Genomic DNA, 20,217 nt, shown 5'->3' on the forward strand with positions numbered 1-20,217 from the left:
TCGAGTGGCAATTTGCATCATCAACTCAATTGATAAAGGAAAAATTATCTTGAAAGTTAAATTTTTTTTAACGTAATTGATTAACTTTCAATTCCTTTCAATGTTCTGTGCTCGTCTTATTGCACCGCCCAAGAATTTTTACTTCTGTCATTTAGCTAGAACTTTGACAGGCTGCATAGTTTTGGATTTTTCTTGAATATGATGCTCGTATGTTATTACACGCTAAATTAGTCTTTCTCTTTTACTTAAATGGCACAATAAGAACAAACTGATTTTGAAATAGAAACAACAGAATGATGTTGAGTGAGAAAGCGATCTTCGCAGCAGTGAACACTACTTGACTAACATAATGACCAGCTCCCAGTTGCTTTTTAGCTGGGTTGGTAGAACGCTGCACTGGTATTAAAAAGGTCATGACTGGGTTCAAACCCCGTACAGGCCAAACTTTTTTCGGCCATATTTTCAGTGCTTCTCGAGTTGTGTTCTTTCCAACAAAGATAGCTTTCATATTCACTTCGTTACCTGCAGTTCGCGTATATGATATTTCATATTCATATATTCACAGGCAGAGTTGAGTTGCTACGTAGCTTTGGTGACTGCTGAAAAAATGCACTGAAAGCTGTTCACCATAACAACATAAATGGAACAGATGGAATATCTGAACGGCCGAGAAACAGGCCTTATTTTCACTGCTTCTTAAGTAGTGTTCATTCCTTCGAAGACCGCTTTCATATTCGCTTCTTTATTTGTAGTTCACATATATGATTTTTATATTTATATATGTACAGTCATGACTGAGTTGCTACGTAGCTTTGATGACTGCTGAAAAAATGCATTTGAAAGCTAGTCATCGTAACATCATAAATGGAACAGATGGAATATCTGAACGGCCGAGAAACAACGGATCCTGAATTATATATGGTCGTTTGAGGCCGGTTTGCAAAAGATTGCGTGAATCGTTAACAATCTGCAGATTTCAAGAGAAATAGACTGCACAAACGTGGAGGTGAGCGGTTTTTTTTCTTTCATTCGTAATGATAAGTTTTGTTGAAAGATTATGTTCATTATTTAACTCGCATTTCTAGTGGAGCACTTTTGTGTAATTATATGATGAGATGTCGATACTCTCAGTGAACAGGGTCAAACTGAACTGTTTTGAAAGCAGAAAAACAAAAAACACGATAAAATTCGGGACTTAAACGGCAGGATTTGAACCTGTAAGTAATTTTGGAGCAATTCACATTTGCTTCATTGACTCCGGAGATAATTTCTCTCCCATAACATAACTGTATTATTTGGCAGATAATGATTTGTCTTTATAGAATCTGTGAATTAGAAATATTCTAATGATTTGAACTTAGTTTATCCTGGAAAATATGCTGAATATCGATAACTTTAGGCTACAGTGTAATGATGTGATTAACATGTAGAGGCAGCAACGGTACTGACCGAACAGTGAGGAACCCAATATATCCGTAAAAAGAAAGTTAAAGCCGCTGGGCAGAAAGATTACCGGGGTAGATCGGTTTTCTGTTTGTTTGTTTATTTGTTTATTTGTTTTTGTTTTTGGTTCTTTTTTGTTGACGAACATTTCAGTGAAGGCAAATTTTGTTGAAATTTTAATGTAGTAATTACTTATGAAGCAGATTAATAAGGAGCTTTGATTCATTTTCTCTGCAATATTAGAGATCGCTTGAAAAACATTGTGCTAAATAAGTATTGGTCGCATGCGAACTATTTGAGTGTTTTCGGGTAAATTTTATTTCAATTAACAATTGACTCATAAGTTAGTGCGTTCATCAAGATATGAAGCACGTGGCGGGGAAGTTTGGAGAAAGCAGAAGGTTTTTGAGAGTTTCTCGAGGAGAAGCGAACAACTTGAGCTCCTTGAGTACTCCCCAAACCTCCCAGGTGCTTTGAAGCTTGATGAACGAACAACTGACACATGAACCAATTTGTTTAATTTATAACATTTTCAACGTGGTAGTTTTAAAGTTTCATGCAGAGAATTTAACCTGGCCCATTCTTCATTGTTTCCCTTCTTTAAAAAAGCCCACGTGTCACTGATACATGCAGCTTCGCAAAACAATGTTGGACAAGACTGACTTCAACAACTGGATCCACGGTGAAAACGCTGCAAACTGTGATTTTAATTGAAATCATTCCCAATATTAAATTTGCAGGATAAAAAAGCCTACGTGTCACTGATACATGCAGCTTCGCAAAACAATTTAGGACAAGTCTGACTTCAACAACTGGATCCTCGGTGAAAACGCTGCAAACTGTGATTTTAATTGCAATCATACCCAATATTAAATTTGCAGGATAAGATAACATGGCTTCTAGGGACTTAAAAATTGCTGCCGCAGTGGTGTTTTGTTTTGCAGTGTACACTCTATTTTGGACCAACCTAAAAGATTGCAAGTTCTCTCGAGGTTTGTATCATTAAAATTACGTCAGTTTCAATTCAAATTTTATTTTGCCAATACCAATGTAACTGTTCTCATCTAGGAGAAGTGAAAAACTTTCATTGGCTTAATACTCCATCGATAGAGATACATCCTGTCAGAATGAGCCACTTGGCCAGTTGCATGCCGTCACCACAGATGACAATTTGAAGATGACCGAGCACTGATAATAACCGAAATGAATATGTCACTGATCGTGAGCACGATTAGGTCATAAAAATTTTAATTTCTTGAATTTTCATGATCAGATTTGCATCTGCATCGGATAAGAGGTTGAGAACAGTTAACTATTCATCCCTTTTTTACACCATTTGAAATTACTGATGGTCCCTGTAATCTGATTGGCTCTAATTGGTGCGATTTATTCACGATTTATTCATTTATTAAATCGCATCTTTTTTCCCAGCAAATGAGCAGGCCACACTAAAAACAAAACAACCAACCAGATTTCAAGGCTTGTTTAAAGTAACCAATCAAATTGCAGGAAAATGAAAGACAAAGAGTATCATGTGTCAAATTTTGCAACTTTTGTTTCCAAAGCTTCTATTTCCCCTCCCCCCCCCCCAAATATGAATGAATTTAATTTCAAACCAGCTCAGTCCTGCATCAATTAAATATTTGAACTGACCAAGTCCTGTATTTGGGCGATTTCAAAATGGATGTAATGAAGTGGTAATTGAATCTCGTGTCGTGCCATTTTGGTCTGAAATCATACTTGTGATTTCAAATCGAACTCGCGCTGCGTGCTCGTTCGATTTTGAAATCACGCGAATCATTTCAGCCCAAATTGCATTCCACTCAGTTCAGTTATTATTATTAATCATGAATTTCTAATCAAGTTTTCAAGGGTCATAAGATGGCGGTTTCTACTCTGTCTACTCTCTCTTCCAGACCTCCATTTTACCTTCCTTCCTCGATCCTCGCTTAACTCACGCTCATTTAACTCCCCTAACTTTTTCTATTTAACACCCCCCGCTGTTGTTCTGTTTGTACTCATCAATTGTTTGATTTTAGTTCCACAGCTGACTAATCTTCTAGATGCAAGACAGTACGACAGTGTCAAAATTTTCTTACTTTTTATTGGTTACAACAGAAGTAGACACACTCTGTTAGCTTCTCTGTTAGATGCTCATCCAAACATTATCGTTGCCAACGACTACAACATCTTGGGCGAATGGATAAAAAACCCTCTGTTGTCTCAGAGATCAAAATATTACATGTACGAGCTACTTTATGCAAAATCTCGTTATGACGTCATGTTTGGAGTGCGCTCGCGATTGGTGGGTGACAGACCAAAACAATATCACTATAACATCAAGGACCAATGGCAAGGCAGATACAAACATAGCTTACAGGTGTGTGTTACCGTTAGATTTTTTTGGTTCCTGTATTCGCCAAAGCAAAATTCGCTAGATTTCAGATCATGCGCCTCGCTTACCAATTTGTAAATGGGCCTTTTCCCTTTCCAAACGGAATCTACTAATTACTTACTAATTCGATAACGTTTAATACAAATGAGATGTACCTGTAAACATTTTGCTGGATAAAATGAGAACGCTGCTTCCCAGTTTTCTATTTGTTCTATGCAGGTTGTTGGTGATAAGAAAGCTGCTCGAGCATCCAAAATTGCGCGAGGACCCGAGGGAATAAAGGCGTTGAGAGACCTCGAGAAAAAACTCGGTGTACAACTAAAGTTCATTCACGTTGTGAGAAATCCATTTGATAACATCGCAACTATGACTCTACGAAGAGCACAAGAGAGAAAAAAGGGACAAGTTAACCTTAAGGTCAGAATACGCAGTATACGCTGGGCCCGCTGTTATTGGTTGCGCTGTTGCAATGCCCCTGCCATTTTTCTGTCGTTTTTTGTCAACTTTTTTTCCATCTATTTATTCGGATTGTTGTCGTGTGGCGAAGTTAACAAATAAATAAATAAAGAATAGTATTAAGATTCATCCCCAAGATTACATTATATCTTTTGGTCTGTTAGGTTTCAGACCTATTTGAAACTTTGAAGGAAAAGTTTATCTCACCCAACCACGCAGTCAAGGCTTCATAAACAATTGGGAATACCTCACCACCAAAAGATTCCTCAACTAACTTTTTCTTAATCCTTCATTTAGGTGAACCTCTCAAATATACTTGATGGAAGTATAAAAAGTTACGGTGAACTCGCTCGAGGAAGTCTTGAAGTCAAGAAAAACTTTCCAGGCCGCGTACTTGACGTAGCAAGCATTGATATGATGACGTACACTACAGAAAATTTACGGAATATTTGCAACTTCTTAGAAATCACGTGCACAGAGAAGTACCTGCAAGACTGCGCTGCCATTGTCGACCCAGTCCCCTCCACCACGCGAACAAATGTCGAGTGGAACACTGACCAAATAAACCGAGTTCGGAGATTGATTTCACAATATCCATTCCTTAGACGATATTCATTTTATGATTGAATGACACCGAGAACCACTGTACAAATTGGATATGTTTATGGATAGAAATAGAATAATTTAAATGTTAGGTAATAAGAGGGCTATAAAGGGAAGCAACCTGACTAAAACGTCTCTTATCTTTTGACTTCTGTAGTGTAAAATATACTTAATGTAATTATGTGATTAAAATTTTACAACTCCAATGACACTTACATACATATGCACGCAACCGTTTCATATTGTCCTTCAGTTGCATTTTGAAATGATATAATGGTTTCTGGTTCGCCTTAAGCGGCTGCAATATGACTGTTACGCTAGCTCTTGTCTTCACTCGAATCCATTGTATCATATATGCGCGCAGACTAAAAAATTACAACTAAGCGCAAGCAAAATAGTTTTAGTTATTGTAAACCTTAAAAAAACGAGCAATAAAATACTGAAATTTATCTGCATATCGAGCAATGATTCAGAAAAAACTAATTAATCTAGATCAGTGAATGCTACTTGCACAACAGTCGAATTAATATAATATTTGTAATTATTTAAAACGTTAAAAAATTAAAAAACGTGTAAAGTGAAAAGCGTAACTCAGAATCAGACACATTTACCTAACTGCAATAACAACTTGTTGTGTTAAGGAATAACTTCCGTTCAGCTGACTTGATAGTCTCTTGAATGAATAATGAGATCTGAATGTGTAAGGATGCTGGATAAAGGACTTTGAATTATGAAAATCGGTTGAGATTATATCTTCTGAAACAGAATAAAGCTTAGAATGGGAAAATATTTTAAGTAAGTACAGGTATAAGTAAATAGGATCATGATACATATGTCCAGCCAATGAATTCCCGAGTTCAGCTTTTCGTGACTTTTTTGGCATCATTGGTATCAATAAAACTAATTCAATGGTGTCAATACGGGTGATATGGCCTTTCATTAAGACATCACTCAGTGTTAGCACGGTTCTTTATAGAGGGGGAGGGGATGCTGAGTGACTATGACTGTGTAATATGGAAGGTTTAAATGAGTCAACGGCGGTCGATTAGTTTGATCTTAACCGGCTTATCAGGAACCATAAGAATCTTCTGGTACATTTCCAACGGACCTTGATTGTATTCAATTTGAAACCGCTGCAATAGCTGCAAGACAAAGAATCAGACAAACGAATCAAAACTTCAAGAAAGATTCCGAAACTACAGTGCGTTTGAAACATGACATTCTCACCTTGCAAACAAACAGGTAAATTTCCAATTCCGCCAAACGACGACCTTATAAAAAAAATGGAAGATTCAACAGGAAAGTCGGAAGAGATGAAGTTAAAAAATTTCTTACAGACAGTAGTAAAGGGTGAAAATGGGGCGGAGAGATCTGAGCCGTGGTGTCGGGGGGGGGGGGAGGTGGTTGTCCAGGAATGCCCCTATAATTCAGGAGGTGAAAATGCACAAATCCGATGACAAGACAAAACAATCTTTATTCGACTTACCATTTACAACGTCATGAAGTTAAATCAGGAGCCCTGGTTAAATACAGTTGTAAATAAAATAAGTAAGGGTGCAAGATATCCTAAAAAACCATGTGGGCTTTTCAGAGAAGAATATCTTTGATGAATGCAAGGCATAAATCGTTTCCAGTGCTATAGGAGCCCGTAGTATAGCAGCGGTATAAGTCTCTTCACGCAAGACGTGCCGCAATTGATAACCTTGACCCAAACTCTCCTCCCCCCCACCCTTGAAAATCCTAGTGCCCCCCCTGTCTTTTTCAGCTCGCCTCAATCAACGGCCTTACTCACCAAGGCACATACGAGGTCCAAATCCAAATGGAATACTTGCAAAAGCGTGAGCCTCTTCCCTCTGTTCTCGCAGCCAGCGCTCTGGTTTGTACTCTAAAGGATCCTCAAAGTACTTTTCTGAGCGAGCAGTACAGTAATTTTCTAAAACTATGAAAGTCTGCAAAAATAATTAGGAATTGCATCAGTCCTGGATCAAATAAAAGGGATAAAACAGTGATATCATTTGAGCTGAGTTTGACAAGACAAGGCTTTAGATTATTACATTTCCTTAATAATAGGGGCTCTACCTGCGTAAATGCGCACACCACACATACCGGTTAGAGGCTTTCCTGAAACAGCTTTCACAGTAAATAGTCCAAGGAAAGAATTATTTATAATATTCATATTTGAACTGAGGAATAAAGGGAATTGTTAGATACATTTTATCATCCTGTAAAAGGAAAGATTTCAAGAATTTGAGGGATGTTGCGATTTGTTAGTGTAGGGGAACTACGACTAGTAATGAATAGTTTTTGTAGTCCATCAAGAGAACTTTATTTCAGAGTCCTTAGCGGTAATTATTTTTGTCGATCATCATTTCCTTCATCATAATCCTTATTGCTATTGTCATTATCACTTTTATCATAAATGATTACAAGAAGGCTATACAACACTTAACAAGATACATGTAGGTAATAAAAAGAAACAGAGACTCACTCCGGCTGGCACATGATAGCCACGTAACTCAATATCCTCATCCAATATTCGACTGTTGGCAGAAACAACTGGGTGTAATCTTCTCAAGGAAAAGTAAGAGAAAGAACATGACAAAGGAGAAGATTAAAGCTGGTATCAAACAGCTCAGGTTTTTTACAAATAAATACATCCATCATGGAAATACCACTCCTACAAAACTATCAATTTGTAAAAAGTAAGTAGTTTTTTTTTTCAGTAAGGCAGAGTAAGTTTACCTCATTGTTTCTTTAAGACAGGCCTTCAAATATGAAAGTTTTGCTAGACTCTGAGAGGTAACATCTGCATCTTTTCCAACAACACTTTCCACTTCCTGATAGAGTTTGTCTTGTACATGTGGATTTCTTCCCAAATTATACAACATCCACAAAGTAGTATTTGCTGTCTGTGTTATCAAGGAGAAAATGATGTGAAAATTAATCCCACTGATATGAATCTAGACATCAATGACAGAAAGATTCAAATTGGGTGCAGGCAGGTTAATTTTGTTCTGTATGCATGTCATACATGTAAGACCTGGATTGCAATATTTGTGACAGAATACCTAAAGCACTTCTCTTAAGGCTTTCACTAAGTTTTGGCAGCTATTACATTGGAGATATCCCTCATAGCAGCATCATACATGCTCAAGTGTTCCACAACAGTGATCAATATCTTCACCTTCTACAGAATCATTTATGTCATATTTGTTTGATTTGTCCCTTAGCAATGATTGGCGCAATAATCCATGTGACTCAAAGATCAAAATACTCCTTCTCTCAACTGACTGCCACACACTTCTTTGTCAATCAGACAGGAGATTTCAGCAATTTTTCAAGGGAATACCCTCTAGCTAATCTCTAAACAACATAAAGAAATTGATGGAAGGGTTATGTTAACAAAATCTGGGTGTTAAAGAGTTAAGTTGCAAACATTTTGCTGTATCCTCTCAATAGATGGGTTAATGTTGCTAATTAGCCACCCTGGAAATATTACTGACTCTATATTTACCTACAGGAAAACTCTGCTCAATTTTCTACTCGTGCAGTCATTGACAGAAACATGTCATCGATTATATCACTTACTGTATCAACTCCTGCACCAACCACATCAAGAAGAACACCTACAACCTCTTGAGGAGTCAGTTCCTTTTTTGTGAGCAGGTAGGTTAACAGTGGAACAGCTGTTTGAAAAGAACATACATAAGATGGTGATCACTGAAAATAATTGAAGACAAATTGGGAATTAAGCTGTGATTACATTTTTTTACATCATTATTATCAAAGAGAACTTATGAACAAAATCCATACCATCAAAGGTCAATGTACAAAAATTGTTGCAACTGTGGTTAAGACAACATGTTGAGAATTTACAATTTACCTTACAGACTCATAGACTTGTATACAACTATGTAATAATCATATAAGTGCATAAATTTACTAAAAGGACATATTTAACTGAATACTTGCCTTGAGTGTTATCAATTCCTTTATCTGACATTTCTTTCAATTCATTCATCTTCTTATCCACAAAACCTTCCCCAATTTCTATAAGGGTATCAGCAGTCTTGAAGAATTTCTTTAGTAATGGTGTATCAATGTTGAAGTTCTTACCAAGTCGCCTTGATACACTAAAAAACAACTTATGACTGATTGAGAAGAAGTTATGAACCTCTGTGATGAATCGCATCGCTTCTTCTTTAGGAGGATCTTCATAGAGCCCCAGGCGGGAATCAAATGCAAGTGTTCCCACACCTTGAAAAAGTACAAAAAGAATGTTTACTTCCTAATTCAATCAAAACATGAAGATAAAATGAATAAATACAATATAAAAAACAACAATTATCAAACAACACTTTGCTTAAAGGAAGTCCATTCTATCAAAAGCCTGTAACATCCACCTCACAGCCTGTTATCCAGTTTCCTAACCCGAGGCCCAATTTTCATCATCATTGTTGTTTCATTCTCTCATTATTGAGAAAAAGGGCCTCATTTCTAATTACCACAAAAAGCTTTTATCACCCTGGTTAAACTGCAAGTCAGCCTACCATTCCATTCTGCCTTGCAGAATGGAATGGTAGCACAACATATTTATGCACACTCCCGCCTCCTGATCAGCTTCCCCCAAATTTAAAAGTCCATTAAGTATAGGATGGCTTAAGACAACCCTTCAAAAACCTCTTTAGGCAAAGTTTTTTGGTTTGCTTTGGTGATGAGAGGGGTACATGCCACCTAATTGATAACTTTGACAATCAAATGTGGCAGACATTGATCCACATTTGGGTATATGCATATTTGATAAAAAGCAGGCTCAAAATGGTTTCCTTACTTTCAAATACCAATTATTAAATGGATCATAGCTTCCACACATTCTCATTTGTCATATCAAAAAAAAATTCCTAACTTTCCACTTTTTTGACATATTAGGTGACTAATTTTGGCAAAAATACAGCCTTTGAGACACAGCTATAACTCTACCTTAATGTGGCTCTCAACTCAACTTCGAAGTCAAATTCAAACTTGGTGACCCACATTTTTTAATACTGAATTATATAGAGGATATTAAGTGGATTAGAGATATTACATCTTGTATTGAAAAATATTTCACTTGTTTGTTTCCCTCACTCAAGAAATATTTTTCAACACTCAAAGAGAAATTTCTTATCTCCATGCAGCCACACAATATTCTATTTATTAAGAAAAACAGATGAAAACAAAACAATTTCACTTTAACTTTTTTATATATATAACTGTAGCAACAGTGGTCTTTCTACCTGTGAAGATACACAGTTAACATGCTATCTTCAAGTGTGAAGATATGTTTTCATATGAAAGTTTACTTGGTATTTCATTGATGTTTATATAATAGATTTTCATACTGCCCATGAAACTTCACTTAAACTACATCTATAGGTCACAGATAACTCACATTAACTGAAAGTACACCCAGTTTTGATTGACTTACTCTCTGTAGCCCATTTACTAAGTTCCTCCTCCAAGTCTGGAATGTGTCTGTCAGGTCCACATTCCTCCTTTAGTTTGGCAAGCCTTGCAATTGCATCTTTTGTTACAGCAGTAAAGTTATCAATATGTTCCTCCATAATCTTTGGACGCATTATTTTAGGAGCTACACTGTGTCGTACTCTGTACCACTCTTCTCCTTGTCTGTCAGATTCACAAAAATATGTTGTTCATTAATTGAGAAAAACAAATTTTTAGAATATGCTTGCTATTACTCTGTCAGCGTTTGTTTGTCCTCTTCAATGAGTGCTTGGGTTAATGAATACAACTACAGCAGAATTTAAGAAAACGTATAACCAATAACTAGTTTGTTTCTCAGATTTTGTTATAGTTTGATCAATTAGTAAAATGCTGTGTCTAGATGTCCAGCAGCCTGGATTGGTTTTTGAAATTACTCCCTGTCTGGCAGTAAAAATTATTTACTAATTCTTTTGTTTTTTAAACAATAATAACATTAGAGAAAAATGTTTTCATCTTGTCATGAGTGTGGGACAAAGAAAAAATTCAGAGTCCCCAGGAGAAATTGAACCTCAGACCTTGAGGGCCCTGAATTTTTTCTTTGTCCCACACCTGTGACAAGATGAAAACATCTTTCTCTATTTCTTTACCAAGTTCGAACCTTACCATCTCATTTATTCTGTTTACAGCAGGCAACCTACTGTTTTGAGTCTATCAACAAGAAAAACATAAAATTTAAAAAAACATTTGACTGCCAGACATGGAGTATTTTGACTTCGTGTCCAGAAGCTTGCTGCAAACAATTGTACCTCAATTAACATTTGTGAAGACAACAAGCATAATCATGAAATTATTACCAATGTAAACAAAGATAGCTCTGCCTAGCATATTATAATTCTAATGTAATTTCACAATAAAATTAAAAATTGAGGAAAACTTTCAACTGCTGGACATGGAGTGTTTATGAATTCCGTGTCTGGAAGCTTGCAACAAGCCTTTAAGTCACAGATTTAATTTTAAGTCTGTCTAAGGGCCTGTTTACATGGAGGTAGGGGACCCCAGGTTGGTGAGGTAACCCACCAAGTGTGGTAACCCGCCCATCCAAAAAAACCTCTTATTTTATCTTGAACACGTTTACATGATAAGTGGGGTGACCTGCCTTGGCAGGTTGCCCAGGCTGCTGGGCAGGGTAACCCTCTCTGCCAGAATGACAGTTTGCCATGTAAACGTCTCAAGGTGGGGTTACCCGCCAGCCAGGGTGGCGTCCATGTTACAAAAAGATCAAATGAGCCAAAAAAAAAAAAAAACGAAACACGAGTGTGTTAAAACTTTGTTCATTTCCTAGCATTCTCATGCAGAGCTTTAACGTTAAAACACCAATTTTTACGTCCTCTTAGCAATGAAACCTCGACTGTGATTTAGTCACGATGTTACTTTGAACTCAGCACCACATTCACATGTTGAGCAGAAGTGAAGACGTTGTACCGTCAGAAACAGTTAATGCATCGAGCTGATGGCGAAAATCTTAGAAGAAAATATATTACGTTTTTTACGGCAACTTTTACCACACGTCGTCGTAGTGACATCTTAAACTCCTTAACTACAAGTGCGATAACAACCTCGGGAAACCTCGCCCCTGCATCCCGGGGTTGTAAGACTGCATGTGATAACCTAGGTTCCCCCACATCCATGTAAACAGGTCCTAAATATATAAAGAGCGCCGAGCTTATGCAAAACTAGCAGGTCGGTGGAAAACGTAACGTGTCTAGCGATCTAAAAACGTATCTGATTGTGTGAATTAAAATTGGTAAATATTTCGACTGCCAGACGCGGAGTAACTTCATAAACCTGTCCGGCTGCCGTATATCTAGAAACAGCATTGGTGAAAAGAACTCGCGTGTTCACCTCCTTCTGCTTCGCATAATTAAATGGCGATACTGTCATGTCACGCGAAGTGTATTTGGGCACATAGAGAATCGTGACTTACAAGAGCACAATGCCAGGGAAATAATTCCTGCGTTGTCGATGCTCCAGCCAAAAGTCAATCATTACTCTGGTGGGATATTTTCCTTCGGCACGTAGAGCTTTTTCTTGATCAACCGGATCAATGAGATGCACGGAGTACGTCCCCAAGAAAGCGAACTCCTTAAAGATAGGGCCATATGTCTGAAACAATTCGTCCAGTATTTTGTATCCTTTGGTAAATCGCTCAGATTTCCAGTAAAATTCTACGAAAGATTTAAAGTTTTTGGGGCGACCAGGGATGTCTTGGAAGGGTTTACCTTGAGTTGCGGATTCCTGATCACCGCTGCGATCAGAGACTGCCTCGGTTTTCTGAAATCTCAAAAGTGAATTGAAGGGTTTTAACACTTCATAACATGGGAGAAGATTTCTGCGGAGAGCAAATCTTGACAAAGAATACATAATAAAACCCGTTTTTCACTAATAGTGTCCGACAAGCAGTCTTTGCAGCTGAAAGGAGGATAGATTTGCAACTATGTTTTTGACATGAAAACATTCGAAATGCAGCTATGGAGCCGCTCCATCTATTTAGATGGCGTGGCTACTAAAGAATTTGTTGTTTTTCAAGATGGCGAGCTCTGATGTTCTGTTGTTTCTTTTATATTTCGGTCAAGGATTGCCTTATGGCTTTCAAGTCAAACTTCTTCCATTATTTCTGAGGAAACATAAGTTTTCATTGTCAAAGGTAGGCCTTAGCCGCCTATTAAGTTTACCATGGATTTTCAAATTCACAATAGCACCTTTGATTGATAAGTTATGGTCTTTGAACTCTTGGATTACTTTGGGCTCGTTAATTATGGCCGTAATTTGCTTTGCATCAGCCTGGGTGGGAGAACACAATACTCTTTTGGTTCTGTTCTGGGTCTTGTGGATGAACATAACATCTGCTGTACAGGATGTTGCAGTGGATGCCTATGCAATTTGCCTGCTAGAACCTGAAGATCTTGGTAAGAATACATTTACAACTTCAGCATGAATAGTTTAAATAATGCAAACAATTCAAACAAATTATGAAAAATAATGAAATCCTCACCCATAAGATCAAGGAAAGAGGGTTATTGTTTTCTGCCCAAGACCATAGCTTAAAAATACATCTTTTTTAGCGCTGTCCAAGATAATCTCTCAACATTCATAGTGTCTTGTGTAGGTTTTATTTGTGGAAGGTGGCCTGTACTCTGCATGCATAACAGCCTAGGAAATTCTCTTTCACAAACTAGGGATGTAACATTAGAGGAAAATCCTTTGATTTGGTCAAATTGTTGATTGAGTGATCACAAATGACCTGTGACTTGACAAGACACCTCAATCAATGGAATACTACTAGTCCAAAGGGTAACATTTTATTCCATTTTCAGGAAAGGCGAGCACATTACAAGTGGTTGGTTACAAACTGGGTGCATTATTTGGAGGAGGTATTCTTTCTTGGCTCAGTGTATACTACAGCTGGAAATGGTTGTTCACCCTCTGGGGCTCTTTTTACATTGTCATGTTAATCATCTCAGTAATAAACATTAACAGTGAAACACGTTCAACATATGAAATAGCAAAGGGAGTATCATTGAAAAACCAGGAAATTAAAGGAAATCAGTTACGTTCATCTATGTCAGGCTCCAATGATAATACAAGTGGCAAGCTTAGTCCTTTAAAGATCATTAGAACTACTATTAGGACTGTTGACTTCTCATGGCTGATGTTCTATGTTGCAACATACAAATTAGGCGAACAAGGTGTTGTTAGCATGCTGCCTTTGTATCTGATTGATCAAAGAATTCCCCAAGAACAAGTGGGGGTAATATTTGGAATATTTGGTCAACTGTTCTCAATCAGTGGTTCAACCATAGGAGGCTGGATTGTTAGTCTGCAGTATGGACACAGGTAATGTGAATGGTCAACTTATCACTAACATCTGTAATGTACTTTCTAATTTGAATAAAATTACAGTGACAACAGGAAAAAGGGCATTAAATGTGTAAGATATTGACCACTGAAGGATGACAAAATAACACAAACATAAATCAAAACAGATGTGTGGTACCACTGAGTAACAGTAAACAAAGAGTAAATAGCACAACCGTAATATACTTAGAATTATTGATAGGTAAGGGAAGTATACATTTCCCTCCATTGTTCCTCTATGGCATGCTACAAGACTTCAGAAACTTTTTGGGTAAATTTTGCCTGTTTAAAGCCTGTGCCCTTTTTTAACAATTGTATTTTTTGACTGTTGTTTGCATGTGGACACTACTTAATAAATAGTTGTTACATGATTTTGTTTTTGACATAGCACTAACTGCACTCAATATTGAAAAAGCTCTGTTTTTAATTTTGAATTTAAGGTCATGGGTGATTAAAGTACTCCTATGGACTTCGTATGCAAGACTTGTACCACTTCTCTTACTTTGGTTGCTGTCCTTAACACAATTCACAAAATCTGCAATTGCAATCATTGAATGTTTCATACAACTAAGTGGGGGAATAATCACAACTGCAACATTCACACTCATGATGTTAAGTTCACAAAATTCTTTACCTGGTGCTAAAGCAACACACTGTGCTGTTCTTGCCACATCAGAAGTGTTGGGTAAATTGCTGATGATTTCCTTATCTGGGATACTAGTTGATATTATTGGTTACCAGTATTTCTTTGGATTGTGTTTTCTACTGGCATTGTCATTTCTTCCTGTTTTAAAACATGGCCTGGTATCTCCGAGGGAGAAATCTTCCTAAAGAAAATCAAAATCTTTCTGGTAAATTTTGGTTCTTTACCTTCAAAGATCACAGTCAAACATTTCATACCAAAATAACATTTATCACATAGATTTTAATAATATTATGCAAGCTGGAGAAAGATGTTTTTTGTCTCTTCACAAGCAACAACAAAGGAAAAATTCTGAGTCTCCATGGGGAATCGAACCTCAGACCTATGAATTCTGCACTATGATGCTCCACCACACAGCCACACAGCCACAAAGACTCTATGGTGAGCAAGGCTCATTACAAAGTTCATGTACGACACAGGTCATGTAAGCTATATAATTTGCATGTAATAAAATGCAATCGTAAAAAATTTGTGTGAGTTTGATTTTGTACAAAGCACATCCTTTTTTCCAATCTTCAAAAAAGAAGAGTTTATAAAAATGCTACATAAAGAGTTTGAGTTAAGGAACAGTTTTACCTCCTCAACTTATCATCAGCCCCTCTCCCACCCCAAGAGTTGGTGTTATTGTGAAAACATAAACGGATACCTATCTAAATAAAAAAAACCATTCCTATTCTGAGATTAAATACCATAAACACGTGTAGTGTTTTTTCTAACTGTTTCAAGGACCTCTTCTAATGCAACACCCTTTATTTCTGCAATTCTCTGAGCAGTAAATATTGCCATTCCAGGGTTGCTGAACTTGTTATGCTTATCAGCCACTTGCGATGGAACAAAATATGGTGCATCAGTTTCCAGTAGAAGCTTTTCTAAAGGCACATCAAATGCAAGTTCATGAATATTTGTAGCTTTAGCAAAAGTAACCACTGCTGTCATTCCTATGAAGAGGTTTGGAAATTCTCGAAAAAATCTGGTTGCAAATGCACTTGATCCAGTATAACAGTGCAAGTGGATTCTCCAGTCTTGTGGTAGACAGGACTTAAGAATTTCAAGCGTGTCTGTTTCCGCATCACGACAATGAACAACCAATGGTTTTTCTAGTGTTACAGCCCAGTTGGCTTGTCTAGTAAACACTTCTTTTTGAACTTCAGGGGGAGATGTACAATGTGAAGAGTAATCAAGCCCGACCTCACCTAGGGCAATGGCTTTGGGATGATCCAAACACTGAATTATTTTAGCTTCCAACTCATCGTTGTAATATTTGGCATTGTGAGGGTGACAGCCAAATGTTCCCCAAACACTCTCTTCCGAAAGTACATCATACCAAGTACCAAACGACGAAAAAGCTGCAGGATCACAAAATGTTGTAATGCAACCCTCAAAATTTGGTGGGAACGGATACCTTGCCTGGAACTCTTTCAAACTTCCAGTGTGTCTGAGTCTTTCATAAACATACTCTAAATGACAATGAGTATCAATGAACATTGACTTGCTGACTGGAAATTGCACCTCCATTTTCCGGCTTCTTGTATAATTTTTTGAGTGCCTTGTAGAGGCTGTGTCAGCTGTGTTCCCGTCTGCCAAGTTGGTACAATCCTTCTGAAAATGACCATGCCTTCCACAAGCAAAACATTTTACATTCTGTAAATTATGGTTTCCCTTTTCTGGACAATCTCTCTTTAAGTGACCCGTTTTGCCACACTTGAAACACTTTCTGCCATCCATCGCCAACTGAAGGGGAAAATTTTAAGTAAACTTTTCTTAAAAGTTAGTCCTAGTTCCGGTCCAAAGTCTTGGATAACTGGAACTGCTCCAGTATTTCGTGTCCAACTTAAATGGAGTGGTTACCAAGGATTCATTTTCATTCCATCATGGCGACTACTCTGGAAACGTATGTAAATCGTATCCTTTTATACTTGAATCACTTGCATTAGGACTCGAAATTATCAAATGCAACTATTTCTCGCTGGTTGATAATGCACATATCTCTTTCAGGTAGCACACGTTTCAATCAGATTGGTCTGGTGTGCTTTCAATTGTCTATGTTGAAGTGCGCGTGTTCCACAACATCAAACAATATGCTCTCGGTAACTTTCAGAATCTTTGCAGCGTTAATAAATCTTCAACCACGAAAAATCTTAATGCGTCAGAAGAAATAGTAAGCTGTGGTTTATCATTTTCGGTTTTTTGAGACTCTATAATTGTGACAAAACGTTAAACGTTCTCTAGTACATGTTAGTCCTTACTAGGACTAGGAACATGTCACTACCAGGTTGTTCATCTGCGGAAAAGCACCATGTACATTCTTATGTGCGAGTCTACATCTGTGTCGAGGTACACATTCTTAACACTAGAATATAGATACTGTAGCAGTAATCACACAGGATGGAAGAATGATTGTGGTAAGATTTTGTAGATTTTTGTGCCGTGAATTTCATTATGTAGTTTATTGCAAATCTAAAACCAGTCATAACTTTTTAATAAGCCTATCAGGGGGTGCAGAAAGGCGAACTCTAAGGCATGTGAGATGTCAATACCTCTCCCCCTCTCATCTCTTGTTTTCTTTTAGTTAATTACTAATTTATACCCTAAATTACTCTTTTGCCTATTTTTCATGCAGGAAGCAATTTTTTTTGAGAGCAAGGAACCTTCTTCACAAAATTTGTTTCTTGACTTATTTTAGGGAACCCTTAAAGGGTTTGATCAAACAGTGAATTTAATTTTGGATGAGAGCCATGAGAGAGTGTTCTCTTCAGGAAGTGGAGTGGAACAGGTCATGTTGGGTCTTTACATCATCAGAGGAGATAATATGTAAGCTGGTTTACACATTGCAGGTTACTTTTAAAATCAGGGTTTCTTGAGACTTTATCCCATGCTCACCTGTCAAGTTTTAATCTAGTACGGTGGAAAGGTCTGTTGTAAACAGTAACTGAATTTTAATAACCTGAATCATCTGAATCATCAGAGTTTTACTTATCAACACTAGTTTGCATGTTCCTCAGCCCCTCAAGCTATTTTTATTTCTTGTAGTGACATTAGAGGTATGACTTTCTGCAACATCAAAATCGCTTTCTCCATGCTTTTTTGGTGTGAATGATGTCAGTGGACTAAATAGTCTTGACATTTGTTTATTTTCAGTGCTGTCATAGGAGAAATAGATGAGGAAGCAGATGCTAACTTAGATTTGAGTAGTATTCGTGCTGATCCACTTAATGCTGTAGTTTACTAAGAGCCTTTGAGATGTATTTGCTCCCAACATCATTCTAACTTGAGGTACTGGCTGCAGAGGGAAGAAGAAAAATCAAAATTGACTCAATACATCAGTGAACTATGTAAATTTACTAAACTATTATGGTGTGTTGAGTGTGCCATAGGGCCATACTAAACCCATTTCCTGGACAAGATATGATTGTGGCTTTGGCTGTAAAATAATGAATCATTTTATGACAGTTATAGGTTGTGTTGGTAACAGTTTCAGTGTTTATACCAGCAACCTGGTCAAGAAAGCTCTAAGAGGCAGATCATTTGAATTTTGATGGGAAGTAACGTTTAATCTACTACTGGCTTTAATAATAACCTCCAGGGAAACTAAACATATTTCTTCCACCAAATCACACAAAACCTCATGAGAAGTTGAATGGACTGCTTTTAGCTTTATTTTTAACAAATTTTTGCATGTTCCCATTCCACAAGTTTAAGCCAGCCAACCAGCTAACAAATTGTCAAAGCAAAGTTTATACGTATCTTTTCTTTTTTCTCCAAATGCAAACACATTTCATGTAAATGGTAGATTTCACCATTGCTTTTACTAGAAGTTCAACTTGAGCTTGCGTAAACAGGTCCTAGATGCAATTTCCTCTGTAATCCCTGATCAGGAGTTCTCATTGGCAAGATAGACCTCACCCCTTTGCTTCTGTTACGTTTTACGATACTGGAAATTTTTCAGAGAGCTACTTCATCGTCCCTTTAAAATATGAATTAATAAGTCGTCAGTGCTAAGTATGTACGTAGTTGTAATAAAATTTTAAAATGTTCGGAAAACCATTCAAAAAGTTCTTGCCTCTTACAGCATGTTTTCTTACGAACCCAGCTCAAGCAACTGCTCTGCTACCCCTACTGCTTACAACGTTCTTCTATGGCCATTAGAAGACTCATGGTGTTCCCCATTTGACTCAAACAAGTCTGAGTCGCTAAACAAATTATGTGTGTAGGGTCTTGATTCTTAAAAAACGTAGATGATTTTACCATTTAGTGAAAGGATGCCCTTTTCAGGCGGAAAAAACAAAACAATAGCGAAATGATCGAATTTTTCCTAAACGTGTTCCTGGTACCGCAACAATTTTCCTTCCACTGCCCGCATTCATCCCGATGGGATAGAAAAAGTTTTTAGTCCTTACCTTTACCAGATGTGGGGAAGAAATACTCGATTTCTTGGTGCGCACATTCATCATCAAAGTATCTTTTGCAGTTTGGATGTTATGCCAAGAATGTGTCCAAAGGTTAATTTAAAGAAAGTTTGATGTTTATTTAAGAGGTGGAAAGAAAGTGACATTTGTGGTCTCTTTAGCAGGTTAAATGAATTAGAAAAATGTGTGGACCTATGCCCTAGTTGGTTAAAAAACATCATGATTCTGATTAAGAAAGAACTTGTAAGCCTCATCTTCGGCGCAGATGGCTGAACAACACCTTCCGCATGGGTGTAACAAGTTTAATGCGATAATTTAGTTTTATTATTAATAGTAACAAGGAAAATACTTGACTGGAAATATATGAAAATCATACATGTGAACTGCAGTCGAAGAAACGAATATTGAGGCGATCCTCGCAGTTATGATCACTACTTAAATGATAGTGAAAATAAGGCTTGTTCCATATCCGTTTCTTTAATCGCAGTTCACATATATGATTTCATATATTTACAGTTATTTATTCACCACTTCACGGGTTTATTTAAAATCAACATAATAACCAGCCCCTAGTTGGCTTGTTAGCTCAGTTGGTTGAGCGCTGCACCGTTATTGCAAAGGTCATGGGTTCAAATCCCGTACGAGCCTTAATTTTTTTCAAGCCTTGTTTTCATTCTAATCAAGTGGTGTTCATAACTGCGAGGATCGCTTCCATATAAGGAAAAGACAGTTCTGGCTTCCGACGTCTGGGAAGTCGTCTTCCAGCTGTTTCACTCAATTCATCTCCTCTTGTTGTTAGTAAACCATACCGA

At 37.3% G+C, this 20,217-nt stretch overlaps 5 protein-coding genes across 7 annotated transcripts; 3 read left to right on the forward strand and 2 right to left on the reverse strand.

Moving 5' to 3' along the window:
- Window positions 1-571: 571 nt before the first annotated feature.
- LOC113684038 (uncharacterized) lies at window positions 572-5,346 on the forward strand. Of its 2 annotated transcripts, none has more exons than XM_089207643.1 (5): window positions 572-1,006; window positions 2,325-2,435; window positions 3,483-3,823; window positions 4,058-4,255; window positions 4,592-5,346. In XM_089207643.1, exons 2-5 carry the CDS (start codon window positions 2,336-2,338, stop codon window positions 4,919-4,921), a joined length of 969 nt encoding a protein of 322 aa, XP_089063769.1. In that variant the 5' UTR covers window positions 572-1,006; window positions 2,325-2,335; the 3' UTR covers window positions 4,922-5,346. The 2 variants fall into 2 exon arrangements, with proteins under 2 accessions (XP_089063769.1, XP_089063768.1); XM_089207642.1 differs by having other exon boundaries at window positions 663-1,006; window positions 2,184-2,435.
- LOC113684056 (sterol 26-hydroxylase, mitochondrial-like) lies at window positions 4,895-12,921 on the reverse strand. Its single transcript, XM_089207637.1, has 9 exons — window positions 12,366-12,921; window positions 10,365-10,564; window positions 8,870-9,154; window positions 8,486-8,583; window positions 7,640-7,806; window positions 7,386-7,464; window positions 6,690-6,846; window positions 6,125-6,168; window positions 4,895-6,039 (listed from the first exon to the last, which is right to left on the reverse strand). The coding sequence occupies exons 1-9, from the start codon at window positions 12,800-12,802 to the stop codon at window positions 5,929-5,931; spliced, it is 1,578 nt and encodes a 525-aa protein (XP_089063763.1). The 5' UTR covers window positions 12,803-12,921; the 3' UTR covers window positions 4,895-5,928.
- LOC113684053 (solute carrier family 33 member 2) lies at window positions 12,048-16,788 on the forward strand. 2 transcript variants are annotated; one of them, XM_089207641.1, is made up of 4 exons: window positions 12,959-13,085; window positions 13,222-13,347; window positions 13,756-14,275; window positions 14,737-16,788. In XM_089207641.1, the coding sequence occupies exons 2-4, from the start codon at window positions 13,272-13,274 to the stop codon at window positions 15,125-15,127; spliced, it is 987 nt and encodes a 328-aa protein (XP_089063767.1). In that variant the 5' UTR covers window positions 12,959-13,085; window positions 13,222-13,271; the 3' UTR covers window positions 15,128-16,788. The 2 variants fall into 2 exon arrangements, with proteins under 2 accessions (XP_027057153.2, XP_089063767.1); XM_027201352.2 differs by having other exon boundaries at window positions 12,048-13,347.
- LOC113684054 (3'-5' RNA nuclease TATDN2) lies at window positions 14,294-16,724 on the reverse strand. Its single transcript, XM_027201353.2, has one exon. The coding sequence runs from the start codon at window positions 16,722-16,724 to the stop codon at window positions 15,681-15,683; it is 1,044 nt and encodes a 347-aa protein (XP_027057154.2). The 3' UTR covers window positions 14,294-15,680.
- Window positions 16,789-16,793: 5 nt separating the features above from the next.
- On the forward strand, window positions 16,794-19,051 carry LOC113684055 (U6 snRNA-associated Sm-like protein LSm8). The gene is made up of 4 exons (XM_027201354.2): window positions 16,794-16,901; window positions 17,361-17,401; window positions 17,683-17,810; window positions 18,138-19,051. Exons 1-4 carry the CDS (start codon window positions 16,835-16,837, stop codon window positions 18,226-18,228), a joined length of 327 nt encoding a protein of 108 aa, XP_027057155.1. The 5' UTR covers window positions 16,794-16,834; the 3' UTR covers window positions 18,229-19,051.
- Window positions 19,052-20,217: the final 1,166 nt, after the last annotated feature.

This window comes from Pocillopora damicornis, chromosome 5 (genome assembly GCF_964200805.1).
Source record: "Pocillopora damicornis chromosome 5, jaPocDami1.2, whole genome shotgun sequence".
NCBI classification, from domain to species: domain Eukaryota; kingdom Metazoa; phylum Cnidaria; class Anthozoa; order Scleractinia; family Pocilloporidae; genus Pocillopora; species Pocillopora damicornis.

What these genes read in the sequence shown, in the direction of transcription:
- LOC113684053 (XM_027201352.2), top strand. Translation starts at nt 12,933, where the DNA reads ATGGCGTGGCTACTAAAGAATTTGTTGTTTTTCAAGATGGCGAGCTCT. An exon ending in GCTAGAACCTGAAGATCTTG is followed by an intron (nt 13,348 to 13,755) that starts GTAAGAATACAT and finishes TTCCATTTTCAG; the next exon opens with GAAAGGCGAGCACATTACAA. An exon ending in AGTCTGCAGTATGGACACAG is followed by an intron (nt 14,276 to 14,736) that starts GTAATGTGAATG and finishes TTTGAATTTAAG; the next exon opens with GTCATGGGTGATTAAAGTAC.
- LOC113684056 (XM_089207637.1), bottom strand. Translation starts at nt 12,802, where the DNA reads ATGTATTCTTTGTCAAGATTTGCTCTCCGCAGAAATCTTCTCCCATGT. An exon ending in TGTCTTAAAGAAACAATGAG is followed by an intron (nt 7,465 to 7,639) that starts GTAAACTTACTC and finishes TTCCTTGAGAAG; the next exon opens with ATTACACCCAGTTGTTTCTG. An exon ending in GCTATCATGTGCCAGCCGGA is followed by an intron (nt 6,847 to 7,385) that starts GTGAGTCTCTGT and finishes TTATTTTTGCAG; the next exon opens with ACTTTCATAGTTTTAGAAAA.
- LOC113684055 (XM_027201354.2), top strand. Translation starts at nt 16,835, where the DNA reads ATGGAGTGGTTACCAAGGATTCATTTTCATTCCATCATGGCGACTACT. An exon ending in TCTGGAAACGTATGTAAATC is followed by an intron (nt 16,902 to 17,360) that starts GTATCCTTTTAT and finishes ACTAGAATATAG; the next exon opens with ATACTGTAGCAGTAATCACA. An exon ending in AGGATGGAAGAATGATTGTG is followed by an intron (nt 17,402 to 17,682) that starts GTAAGATTTTGT and finishes GACTTATTTTAG; the next exon opens with GGAACCCTTAAAGGGTTTGA.
- LOC113684038 (XM_089207643.1), top strand. Translation starts at nt 2,336, where the DNA reads ATGGCTTCTAGGGACTTAAAAATTGCTGCCGCAGTGGTGTTTTGTTTT. An exon ending in GATACAAACATAGCTTACAG is followed by an intron (nt 3,824 to 4,057) that starts GTGTGTGTTACC and finishes TGTTCTATGCAG; the next exon opens with GTTGTTGGTGATAAGAAAGC. An exon ending in AGGGACAAGTTAACCTTAAG is followed by an intron (nt 4,256 to 4,591) that starts GTCAGAATACGC and finishes TCCTTCATTTAG; the next exon opens with GTGAACCTCTCAAATATACT.
- LOC113684054 (XM_027201353.2), bottom strand. Translation starts at nt 16,724, where the DNA reads ATGGATGGCAGAAAGTGTTTCAAGTGTGGCAAAACGGGTCACTTAAAG.